Raw genomic sequence first — 12,096 nt, 5'->3', positions numbered from 1 at the left:
TATTGTCAAAGTAAGTATTCTGTTTATTACGTTCAGGAATTTTGCGACAAAAAAAATAAGCTCTAAACAAATCAGTGATAGATTGACATTTTTTTATATTTTATAATTTTATTTCTATAATGTATATTTATATTTTTATATATTAACGTAATTTTCAACTTGTTTAGTGAATACTCTGTAACATTATTTTTATGCGTGTAATTACATGTATCTGTAATTGTTTACATTTTTTCTAGGGAACTTAGAGTATCTCTTGCCAAGCAACTATTAAAAATATCGCAAGATGAACGTGAATCTTGGCTCAGTCGTATTATAGAACTGATCCTGGCTCAAAACTTGGATGATCCACACATTAAAGCTGAACATATAAAAATTGCTATAGAAGAATGCTTGGAGCCATATAAATTGAAAGATACGGAAACAGTGTTCAATGTTATAAATGGATATAATATACCGAAGATAAAGTATGATATTTCTAAAAAGAAATTTATTATTGACAATGAAAATTTCTACCCTGAAACGCAATATAAATCGTTAGTTTTTCGACATCGCTTCGAAATGGCGTGGTACAAAACTCTGAGGCATAAGCAATTTTTGTCTTCTAAATTTGAGAAACAGCAAACAGATAAGACAAATTTAATACCTATTGAATATCTGTTGAGCGAGTTGAGAATAGGGAATGTATGCGTAATGGGTCTGATAACACAATTAATGGAAGATCAATATTATTTGGAAGATACAAGTGGAACTGTCAAAATAGACCTCAGCAATACAATATCCTTTATGATGTAATACTGGATTTTTAAATATTTAATTTTACTTTAAAATATATTTATTCCAAAATGTATGGAAATGTTTCATATGAACAGTGTGATAAACATTTCCTAACTTGTTTCAAAATACTATCGTATTTCAAAAATATTTCACAAGTACACAGTGATGTATTTCCCAATGCTACTTTTGAAAATATATTCTTAATTGATATCTTAAATGTAACGGTAAGAAAAATAAATTGATAAAATGATTTACTTTGTAATGAGAAATTATGATGTTTCTTCATAATTAATCATACTTTGATAGTATTTTGAAAAACTAGAAAAGAAATAGATTTCCAGATCTGTGTCTTCATATCACATATTTTTGTTCGTTGAACGTTGGCTGATTTTTTTAAGTAATTCTTTAATATAAGATATAAGTATATAAAAATATATATGTGCTAATAAGATATAAGATCTTTAAAATACAGCAATAGCAGTAATATCTTTATAATATGTTATTTTCCTTATTTTATTTATACGATTTTCAAGATACTTTCATCATGGAAGGTTGTATAATAATAGCTAATGGTGTTTACAAGGATGATGTATTACACATAGAAAGTATCAACCTTCCGCCAATAGAATCATCGGAAAGCTTGCGATCAGATTTTGGCGATACAAATACATTTGGTGGACCACATAATATATCTTTGAAAATGTCAGAAAAGTTACAAGTCCACGAGGAGAGCAACCAGGATGGAATGATAGTATTCATAGCAGAATTATGGTTGGATGTTCCACATGTCTTACAAAAATTTAAGACGATACTGAATGGCTACATGGATTATCCTCCCATAGCTTTTGTATTGTGTGGTCATTTCTTAAGTTTCCCTACAAATATAACTAGTGCGCAAGCCTTGATAACGGGTTTTAAAAATTTGGTTGACATAATAATACAATATACAAATTTAAAGGAATCTTCCAAATTTGTTTTTGTACCTGGCCCACATGATTTAGGCTCTCCTAAAATTTTACCGAAACCTCCTTTGCCCAAATGCATTATCGAAGAAGTCACAAAAATGATACCAAATGCTATTTTTACCACGAATCCATGTAGAATACAGTACTGTACAAAGGAAATCGTAATATTAAGAGAAGATATGTTAACAAAGATGTGCAGGAATGCGCTTCGTTTCCCGAAAGAAGAACACTTTTTCAAACATGTAAGTAGTCAGTATATTGATGAACGCTATCAAAGTTGCAACATGTAATAACGTCAATATTAATAAAAAAAATTTCAGTTCGCCAAAGCCATCATCAGCCAATCACACCTGACTCCTGTGCCTCTTCAAGTCGTTCCAGTATATTGGAAATATGACCATGCTTTACAAATATTTCCAACGCCAGATCTCATTGTGATTGCTGACAATTTTGAAACCTACACGACCAATTATTCCGATTGTTATGTGATAAATCCCGGAATGTTCTCAAAAAACAATTTTTCGTTTCAAACTTATGTGCCTGCTACCAACCAGATTCAAGATTGTCAGTTGCCAAGCGACATCAATGTTGCTTGAGTTAAGAAAATGGTTATATGAAAAAATCATGGTAATTTTCTTTGTACATAGACAATGTATAGAGCTACACTAGGTATTAATACATAAGTAACTCTTTTATAATTTAGTATATTTATTTCGCTTTAATAACAAAATCTTGTTTATTTTTACAATATTTTAAAAACCCACCGATAATGGGTCACTTAAATTATAAGTTTTTCGACATTATATAAACGTGAAACAAATTAAGCCCAAAGGACAAAAATAATTTAATCACGAAAAGGATTATTTCTTACATTTAATCCTCCATGTCTAACGATACAGTAGGAAATATTGAGACGTAACTTAGTGAAAATTTCAATTTGTAGGATGGAATATATTTATAATATATCACGAACATAATACCTTTTTTAAACTGTTTGTTTCTCTTGTATCTCCTATATTGGGATGACTACTAGGATGGTGTATCAGACCTGAATAGGACACAGATGGTACGCGCATGCTTATTTTCTTTCCTATCAATCCATATAAATAGGTACATAGAATATTAAACACAGTGTTTCTACCGTTTTGCAATATACATAACATTATACAGGTACAGACTGGGCCCCAATTTAATTTTTTCAATTTATCGCACTGGAAGCATAAGTCACGTACTGGCCGTAATAAACCAAACATGATCTTTATATAAGCGTAAAGAGTCGTTAATTAATGTAATCAATCGTAACATTACAACATAATAATAATACTAACATTATACTTTGTGTGATCCAGTATAATCCTTTAACAACCACAATTGGTTTGACATTTGCTAAAAAAATAATGCATACAGATAGATTGTGGAAGCAAATTTACTTGAAATCAAGGTGTATTAATCGAAATAATAAATTCCTGGAAGAAATTTTTTGTACATTATATTCTATGGTTTCGCTTAAAATATATTTCAAATGCAACATGCTCTAAATATTGTTAATACTTTACATAACGGAAGTTAATGATCGACACAAATATAAGTTTTCTTCAAAACATATAGGAAGCAAATTTGATATTTTAAATATTAGGTTACATGAATTATAGTGCGAACACGTAGAATCTCAGAAATTCGAAATAATATATATATATGCGTAAATTGCAACAACTACACACATTAATTCATCACATATATTACAGTGCCATCTGTAAAAAAAAGTACGTTCTTACGTCTATTGCACTTCCTTGCAAACACGCATAGTCTTCGATAATTTTCTTCGTATGTTATTCAATTCCTCCTGCAAAAATTATCATAATACATAATAATACATAATATTTTATGTACAAGTATAACTTCAGTCCAATCGGACGGCGTAGTCGTCGACTTCTTCACGCTCTGTGTCTCACGAACTATTCTTCGTATGCAGTTCTCCTAAAAGAAATTTATAGCCAAGTTATATCATATTTGTAGTTGTGTTTATAAAATAGATGAGATACAAAGGATCCTCATGCTGTCGATTAAAATTATAATTCTAATTTCTTATTAATACGGAATAATACATAATGCAGATAAAGAAAAAAAAACGTTTTATTCAATTTCTACTTAACGTTGTAAAACACAACGTGATATCGCAAGTTAGCTTCATTATAATCATCATTGATATTTTATGTAAAAATTGTTAGCTGTATTGGGAAAAGAGTAAAGAAAATAGAAAAACATTCTCAATGCAATCGTTTACGCACTTTCCCTTTGATATCTTCGGCAAGCCTGATTCCTCTCTTCGGCGTCGAAGTACCAAAGCGTAATGGCGTATCTCGTCTTGAACGCTGGTTGCACCTCGTGTGGATTTCGCCTGTCCGACCAGAAAAATAATATCCTATCGAACAAAGGTTCTATGTTTGCTACTTGATCGCGCCAGCCTTCAGGAAATATCCTCAAAAGTCCGCCATTCTCCTGTGTACAATAGAAAATACGTAATTATTTACAAATTTTGTCGTTATATTATATTATACACACAACTATTTTATTAGGCTTTATATTATCCTTTGGTCTTAAAAATAACGTATCTACAAGATCTTATTAATATTCTTGATTTTCTCGTCACTGCAAGCATGATGGGCTATAATATCAAAAAGAAAATCACATATTTGTAATCAGAACAGACTATATAGACACGGACCACTATACTATTTTAAATTCCTATAGTTTTAGCTTTAGCATTCAACCAGATGCCTGATATGCTATTTATAAGAACTCAAAAGTTACTTATAATTGATATGTAGATACACACTTTCTTTAAGTACAATCTCGCATATGTGTATCGTAATGTAATGAATATAAAAATAATTAAAAATATATTAATACATATATATAAAATTTCACCTTGACGTCCCAATCCCGATTAAGATAATAAATTGCTGTGATGCACCGTCCGTCTCGGTTAGGATTATCCACATGTTTCACATAATGTGAACCGTGACCGGGATAACAAGCTACCATCGCCTGGAACACAGAAAAAAAAGTTTTTTATTAAAAGAAAGAAGTGTATACTCGGCAAATTATTATAAATTCTGACTGATTCTGTGAAATTCGAAAATACTCGATTATTTGAATGTCTCATCGCGAGTCGATTTTACGCAACATAAGAAAAAGCTATATATTACTGATTTAATCAAACATGAATGATGATGTGAGAACCTGTGTATGAGTCATATACATATGTATAGCATAAAAAAATCAACATTATTTGTTTAAAAAGAAAGCACATGTAGATGACACCGAGCGATAATTGACGACTAGTTGTCATATTTAAATATAAAATTGAAAGATAAGTAACAATTGTTCCATATTAGAAAATTTATAAAAAATATTGTTAGATTTTAATCATAAACTAAACTGAAAAACTATAAATACTTTACATAATTTATATAAGTTAAAAATATAAATAAAAAAACAATTATTCCCAGATAATACGTACTTAAAAAAAGCGCCAATCTAATGGAAGAGAGGGAGGAAACTTAGATATACATTTGTAACACGTTCCGAGTATAGTATCATGTTTATCATTTGTCGTATCGCTTGATGTACGCAATAAGTATAATGCAGTGATCATTAACGGACAAAATATTTCACATTTCTCTTTATCTCGGTAGATTATCGAATGATATGTCACTATACTATATATTACTTACGACGCAATAATTGATTGAGTCAATTCACATCGAAAGCGTATTGCCTTACGTGCGCATTCTCACGTTTTCTGATAACAAAGTTTGCTTATTGCTAATAAGCCGATGATAATGTTGCAAATATTCTTACGTCAGCTCTTTCAGTAAAAAGTTTGAAGAAAAAATACAAGGATATGCTTTTCTAAGCACATTCTTCTGTGCGGATTTTTTAGCCAATTTTGAAAGTATCCTTAGGATGAGAGGAACACCCTAAACGTATTATAATACGCAATGCTTTATTCAATAATTTCTAAATTAAAGGAATGTACAATATTATATTTCTGTTAAGACTGAGTAGATGTTCAAGCGCCTTGACTTTCAAAGACCATTGATCGAAATATCCTTGCAATTTGTTATCATACTATCTCTCACATGAATAATGCATAATTAAAAATATAGACATTTTTCTTCAAAGCTCCATGCGTTACGTTACAGTTATCATTGTAATTTATTTAGTAAAAAGAATGTAAACGAGTTTCTTTTTTTTTATTGGTTATATTTGTTTTGTTATTCGGATAAGATCATTTCTGACTCGAAAATATGCATACACATTCACAGATGGATTAACTCATCTCAAATGTGTATATTGCAAATATTAGCGCGCGCGCGTAAATTATAATACAGCTTCAAAAATGACAGCATATAAAATAAGATATTTAGTAAATTAAACGCGTTAACATGCATACGCGATACGGATGATATACGTGTCCTTGTGTTATTATGAGTAATCGGATATCTAACTAAAAATAGACACTGATAAATCGTACGAAAGGACAATAATAGCGATCACAAATCAAATAATTATTAAACAGGTACCAGTTTAAAATAAACTATTGTACAATACATTCGCGAACAATACGAGAAATATCCTGAACCTATTGACAAAACAAGAAATGTGTGATATTTTTAAGATTCAATAGCATTTACATTCAACTATTACAATGAATACCGCCCGTAGAAACATGAAACTTTCATAAGATAATAGGATATATCCTGAGTATGTATATCAACTTTATATTACATAATTGTTTCGAATTATTCTTTTAATAAAAGTTTACATTTCTTTTTTTCGCTTCATACCTCAATTTTCGTTACAGGACTTCTTAATCTTTCATAAAGATAACGTATGTATAAACCAAAAATGTAAACTATATTGTAATAAAAAAATCTCTCTTTGTGTATTTTATCTTTGCGTCTTCAAATCAAATATACATTTTTGTCTTTAATTATTTACTATGCATATTAAAAATCAATATTCTGTTATGTATTTAGATATATAATTTGTTATTATATTTAAATATCCGACAAAACTTTACTATTACGATCCTTCTCATATTAATAATACGCCGGCAAAAACTGAAATAAGAAATGAATCTTTGGCCAAACAAGTATTTCCTTCTTCGTCGAAACCACTAGACGCCAGTACGCAGTTGACGTTAGGGCGATTGAGCAGCTGGACGGGAGTTTGGGTAGCGTAGCGTAAAGCAAATTTGCTGTATCGCGTCACGTCGGCACTCGGCACAGGCGGCACGCGGCATAAGAGAAGAGAAAGAGGGTGGGAGCCGCGCGCGGCGTACGTGACTGACTGCACTTGGCACGATCCCACTCTCCTCCTTTCGGCGTATAATACTCCCTCGCAGATCTTAACATTTTTGGAGTCCTGACCTTGTCTATCGCGTTCACCTCGGCGTGTCATTCGCGCGACCGAAAATCCTATGTGCTTAGTGCACATCGCATTAACATTTTCTGCTCCATGTAAACGATAATCGAGTACACAAACACGAATACGAAAATAAAGAGAAAGATACATTTTGTAAACTTTTCACCATGTGCAGGACGTTGCTGTTTACTTTTGTTTCACACAAGATAGTAGACCGCACAGTCGTATTATCAGTTATAACTTTTAAAAGTTGAAACCTTCGCGTGCTACGTTAAAACTGCGCGCTATATAATCTGCATAATTTCAAGGAATTATATTACTTAACTTAAGCTAAAATAATATCTATATCATCTTTTATTTCTTTTAAGATTACATACAAACGTGTGGATACTCACTTTCGTTCTTCCAGTGATGGTATAGTTTCCTATTTTCCCGTTATTATGCATTTTATTGGCTTTCATGATGATCGCATCGACCTGTGATATCAACGTGCCAATATTTTCGCACTGCTCTTCTTTTCCATCTAGCCATATTATCTGATCGCCGCGTATCGTCTTTAAGTCATTCGCGCTACCTTTATTGGAAACCAACTGTCCGTCTTGAAATAATCCGGCACTATACATATTTAACACTTCGTTCAACACTTTGAGACCTCTCTCCTTGCCTAAAAACTTGTCCACTACGCATACGCCGTACTTGTCCATATCCCTTATCACATATGGGCAAATTTTGTCTAGAAGTTGCTTGAGATTGCTTTTATTCTTGTGTAGAAAAGGAGGCAGAAGTTCTTCTTCCTGATCCTGTATCTCCGTCAAGTTCTTCATGCCGTTACGATGTTGAGCGGGAGAGCCAAGATCCACGTTGCTTAAACTGTCGAAAATTCTTGAACTCTCTAAAATGGGATTCAAGAGCTCGGCTTGAGCTCCTAGTATAGTGTCTTCCGAACTACCTTCATATGTTATAGGCGATGTCCAGCCATCAACCTTGTTATTTCGCGCACTCTTTGTCTTCCCGCTATTTGACTTCTTCTTAAGATTCTGATTCCCTTTCCGTTCTCGTTGACTCGATCCGTTTTCTTCTCGCGCAACTGAATCTGCAATCAGACCAAGTATACGAAAACTGTCAGTTACATTAAGCTATAACGCAGATAATTACAAGGTGCGATAAAAGATAATTATAAGGTTTAGAAGTGTCCTCCGCGAGGACAGAATGTTAGAACGCACACATGGTGGCGTTCGCGAGTATATTTATAATATTTATATCGCGAGTTATCGCGGCGCAACTGGGCGCAACGCGAAACGGGACTCTCTCATTGTCATTACCGAAATCCTCTTGCTACGTAAAATCCGCGCTTGACGACGATGGCGACAGGCGACGTGCCGGCGCGGGCGTCCCGCGCGAAAATGAGAAATCGCGAGCGCACATACCTGCCAAATGCTTCTCGTCTCGACACGGCTCCGAGGTGACGTTCGAGTCCCACGGTGCATCCGAGACCGAGGTCCTGTTTAGGTTAGGAGCCAGCGCACTCGGAACAGTCGAGGCTCGATTATTGCCGATAGGGGGATGCCGCTTGGACGGGATCTCGATCTCGCCGATCTTGCGGTCGGAACGCTCGTTCGCGAGGACGACGGTGGCAGAGGTGGCAGAGAACGGCTCCTCCGTAGACGCGACGGCCACGGGGTGAGTCGCGCAAAATTCCCGGTGACGTTTCCAGTCGCGTCTCTGGTGCTCCTTGGTGCAGTAGAAGACGACTTTGCAACGCGAGCACCTCGACAGCTTGTCGGTCTTGTCGCAAACCGCGCAGATCAGCTCCGCACCCGTTTGTACGCCGTCGCCGAGTGTCTGCGCACGACCGACTATCGGTCCGGACACTCCGGACATGTTTCTACGTTTACTCGAACGCCGCTGCGGCAATTGCCGACGACATTTCTACGACGAAGAAAGTGGAGTGGAGAGTGGAGAGTGGAGGAAAGTCTCACGCGCTCGCGCACCGCGCATGCACAGTGCACACCGCTCCGCACTCCGCTCCCCCGGCGGCCCCGCGCCCTCCTGCGCAGTGCGCAGTCCACTAGTCCACTCCACGCACTCGCCGACTCGCGTCTAGTGACTTTAAATCCTTAAGTGTGTGCAAAGGCATTCCTGAACTCTGGTGTGTTCTTCTTTGCTCGATAAAATATGCAATTTTTACATCATTTGACTTTGAATTTGGCAATTAAATTTCGAATGCGAATATAGATTCGAAGACGAATATCTAGAAATAACAAACTATATTTGGATAATTTATAACAATCGTGTTACACGATTGTAACGATTGCAAAATGGTAAGTTCTAACCTATTTGATATCCATGAAAAAGTTAGCGTACACAAATGTTCTTATTTAGAAAATGGAGCATTTATTTTTTTCTAATCGAGATCTCGCACAAGCAAGATCTTTTTTCCCTTTTCACATTCTCAAGATTAGTGTGTCTATATACTCTGCGATTGTTATATCTGTAAAGACAATACCACGTATTTTGAAGTTGCCTGTCAGATAAGGGAGCAAGGGAAGAATGGCACGTCATGCTTTTTTTTACATTTTTTCAGACAACGTTGAGGCATGACATTGAATTACCAAACAATATTCCAAAGTTATTAATGGAGAAACATGCAAACTATCTCATTTCGTACGGGACCAACAAAGATGAATACGTAAGAATATTTCTCAACTTCTTTTGTGCTATCTTAATTTTTTTGTATGGAAATCAATTATGACAAAAATATATTTTGATATGTACACTTTTAATATTCTATGACATTTCTCTAAGATTGACATATTTACATTTTTTAGAACTATTCTCAGACAGAGCATATGAGGATGTCTGGCATATACTGGGGCCTTACCGCTCTAGATTTAATGGGCAAATTGGAACAAACCAATAAAGAAGAAGTGTTAGAATTTATTGGACAATGTCAAAGTGACAGTGGTGGTATCAGTGCCAGTATACAACACGATCCACATTTACTTTATACACTTAGCGCGGTTCAAATTTTGTGTATGTACGATGCGTTGGATGTAATAAACGTCGATAAAGTCGTGAGTTACGTCAAAGAGAGACAACAGGCAGATGGAAGTTTTGTGGGCGATCAATGGGGTGAGGTCGATGTCCGATTTTCTTTCTGTGCCGTTGCTACTCTGTCACTCTTGGTAAATATCATTGAGAGTATAAATGTACGGTCTATTAGAATAAGATCAAAGTGTTTTAATAACGTTGAAATTTTTTTTTATAAAAATCAATTCTTGAGATCAGATGGATATCTTGGAAGATAATATTTATCCATAAAACGATAAAACACATTTTGGAAAAAGTAAATTCTTGAAAATTTTATTTACAAATCAAAAGAAACTCGTGAAAAAATTTAAGTAAAGTTCTCATATCGTATTAACATATTTCAGAACCGTTTAGACGCGATAGATGTCGAGAAAGCGGTACAATTCGTATTGAAATGTATGAATTTTGATGGAGGATTCGGCTCGAAGCCAGGATCTGAGAGTCACGCGGGTTTAATTTATTGTTGCGTTGGATTGCTTTCAATCACAGGTACTTATATAGAAAAGTTACAGAATATAACAACTACTCTACGAAATATACAAAATATAGAGAAGATATATAGAGTCTACTATCACTTACCAAAATATTTTTCAGGACATCTGCATCTGATAGACGCTGATCGCTTAGGATGGTGGTTATGCGAGAGACAACTACCTTCTGGCGGTTTAAATGGCAGGCCTGAAAAGTTACCAGATGTATGTTACTCTTGGTGGGTGCTATCGGCGTTAACAATTTTGGGTCGTCTTCATTGGATAGATAAAAAAGGCTTGGTAAGTCATTCTTGAAAGACATTTAATGAGATATTAAATTGGATCTGTCTATCATTTCCGTTTCTTCAATTAGTTTATTTCACTGTCCTACATCCTTGACCGACCAAATCAAATAATCACACAAATATTGCTACTAATATATAATTTTTTTTTTTTTTCATTTTCCAGGTTGATTACATTTTAATTTGTCAAGATGTCGAAACTGGCGGTTTCAGTGATCGGCCCGGTGATATGGTTGACCCTTTTCATACTTTGTTCGGCCTCACTGCGTTGTCATTGTTAGACAAGAATTTCTCGTTAAAACCAATAAATCCTACTTATTGTATGCCAGAGTATATAATCGATCGCTTAGGTCTTAAACCATCGCGACTCGACGCGTGATTATATATCTGATACGCTTTATAAATGTACATTAATTCTTTGTTAAATATATGATTGTAGATTTTCCACAAAGTAGATATGAGATTTCATTCGATAATCCCAAATATTCTAACTTTAATGGCGAAATCATAATTATCTTGGAGAGTACTAGCAGAGAGAAGTCTGAGAGAAGGTCTTTTTCATGGGACCGTCGAAAGCCTCTGTACATACATACATTAGCGCCAGTATATCCATTTTCGAAATTGGTATGCGATATTTCAGATATAAAATATTTTTACTATTTTTTACATTTCTATTCGTAAACAAACGTGCGTTGAGCGTTCTCAAATGAGAAGAAATATAACTTACTCTGAGAATAAATTTTGTTACATTTTCTGTCGGTAATTCCTAGATACGATACAGGATCTTTTTATCATCATATGTTAAAGTGGCTGCGAAAATTCAGTTAATTTCAGACAGGTGTCATTAGTTTCACTTGAATGCGATATCAGTAAAAAGATAAGAAAATTTCAACTTTTACTTGAATACAGAGTTATTTTTTTTACCGAGAGATCAAAGTTAAAATTTTTTTAACAAGTTAAATTTTTACTTACGTGAATGTGTTAGTTTGCACTATATTTATTCAAGTTCGAAAAGACTCAATAAATGTTTCAATTACCGTATTAAAATGACTATTTGTAAAT

The 12,096-nt window shown here is 34.3% G+C and overlaps 3 protein-coding genes across 4 annotated transcripts; 2 read left to right on the top strand and 1 right to left on the bottom strand.

Moving 5' to 3' along the window:
- Window positions 1-5: 5 nt before the first annotated feature.
- Window positions 6-2,432, top strand: LOC112451595 (DNA polymerase epsilon subunit 2; the record flags this gene model as incomplete). The annotated part of the gene is made up of 4 exons (XM_025011295.1): window positions 6-10; window positions 237-774; window positions 1,298-1,981; window positions 2,060-2,432. Coding segments are annotated over 4 exons (1,503 nt in total), but the record flags the coding sequence as incomplete, so codon positions are not given.
- Window positions 2,433-2,601: 169 nt separating this feature from the next.
- LOC112451598 (egl nine homolog 1) lies at window positions 2,602-9,151 on the bottom strand. The gene is made up of 5 exons (XM_025011303.1): window positions 8,600-9,151; window positions 7,568-8,265; window positions 4,668-4,787; window positions 4,028-4,238; window positions 2,602-3,716 (listed from the first exon to the last, which is right to left on the bottom strand). Exons 1-5 carry the CDS (start codon window positions 9,051-9,053, stop codon window positions 3,688-3,690), a joined length of 1,512 nt encoding a protein of 503 aa, XP_024867071.1. The 5' UTR covers window positions 9,054-9,151; the 3' UTR covers window positions 2,602-3,687.
- A 105-nt stretch (window positions 9,152-9,256) lies between these two features.
- On the top strand, window positions 9,257-11,490 carry LOC112451599 (geranylgeranyl transferase type-2 subunit beta). 2 transcript variants are annotated; one of them, XM_025011305.1, is made up of 6 exons: window positions 9,257-9,493; window positions 9,757-9,861; window positions 10,001-10,357; window positions 10,607-10,751; window positions 10,857-11,032; window positions 11,201-11,490. In XM_025011305.1, the coding sequence occupies exons 1-6, from the start codon at window positions 9,491-9,493 to the stop codon at window positions 11,411-11,413; spliced, it is 999 nt and encodes a 332-aa protein (XP_024867073.1). In that variant the 5' UTR covers window positions 9,257-9,490; the 3' UTR covers window positions 11,414-11,490. The 2 variants fall into 2 exon arrangements, with proteins under 2 accessions (XP_024867073.1, XP_024867072.1); XM_025011304.1 differs by lacking the exon at window positions 9,257-9,493 and having other exon boundaries at window positions 9,718-9,861.
- Window positions 11,491-12,096: the final 606 nt, after the last annotated feature.

The sequence above is a fragment of the Temnothorax curvispinosus genome, unplaced genomic scaffold (assembly GCF_003070985.1).
Source record: "Temnothorax curvispinosus isolate PA1 unplaced genomic scaffold, ASM307098v1 QBEX01002412.1, whole genome shotgun sequence".
Lineage (NCBI taxonomy): Eukaryota > Metazoa > Arthropoda > Insecta > Hymenoptera > Formicidae > Temnothorax > Temnothorax curvispinosus.
The sequence above is the reverse complement of the archived record's forward strand: the minus strand, read 5'-3'. Positions and strand labels throughout refer to the sequence as shown.

What these genes read in the sequence shown, in the direction of transcription:
- LOC112451598 (XM_025011303.1), bottom strand. Translation starts at nt 9,053, where the DNA reads ATGTCCGGAGTGTCCGGACCGATAGTCGGTCGTGCGCAGACACTCGGC. An exon ending in AGACGAGAAGCATTTGGCAG is followed by an intron (nt 8,266 to 8,599) that starts GTATGTGCGCTC and finishes GTCTGATTGCAG; the next exon opens with ATTCAGTTGCGCGAGAAGAA. An exon ending in ATCGGGATTGGGACGTCAAG is followed by an intron (nt 4,239 to 4,667) that starts GTGAAATTTTAT and finishes TATTGTACACAG; the next exon opens with GAGAATGGCGGACTTTTGAG.
- LOC112451599 (XM_025011304.1), top strand. Translation starts at nt 9,733, where the DNA reads ATGCTTTTTTTTACATTTTTTCAGACAACGTTGAGGCATGACATTGAA. An exon ending in TTGCTACTCTGTCACTCTTG is followed by an intron (nt 10,358 to 10,606) that starts GTAAATATCATT and finishes AACATATTTCAG; the next exon opens with AACCGTTTAGACGCGATAGA. An exon ending in GGATAGATAAAAAAGGCTTG is followed by an intron (nt 11,033 to 11,200) that starts GTAAGTCATTCT and finishes TTCATTTTCCAG; the next exon opens with GTTGATTACATTTTAATTTG.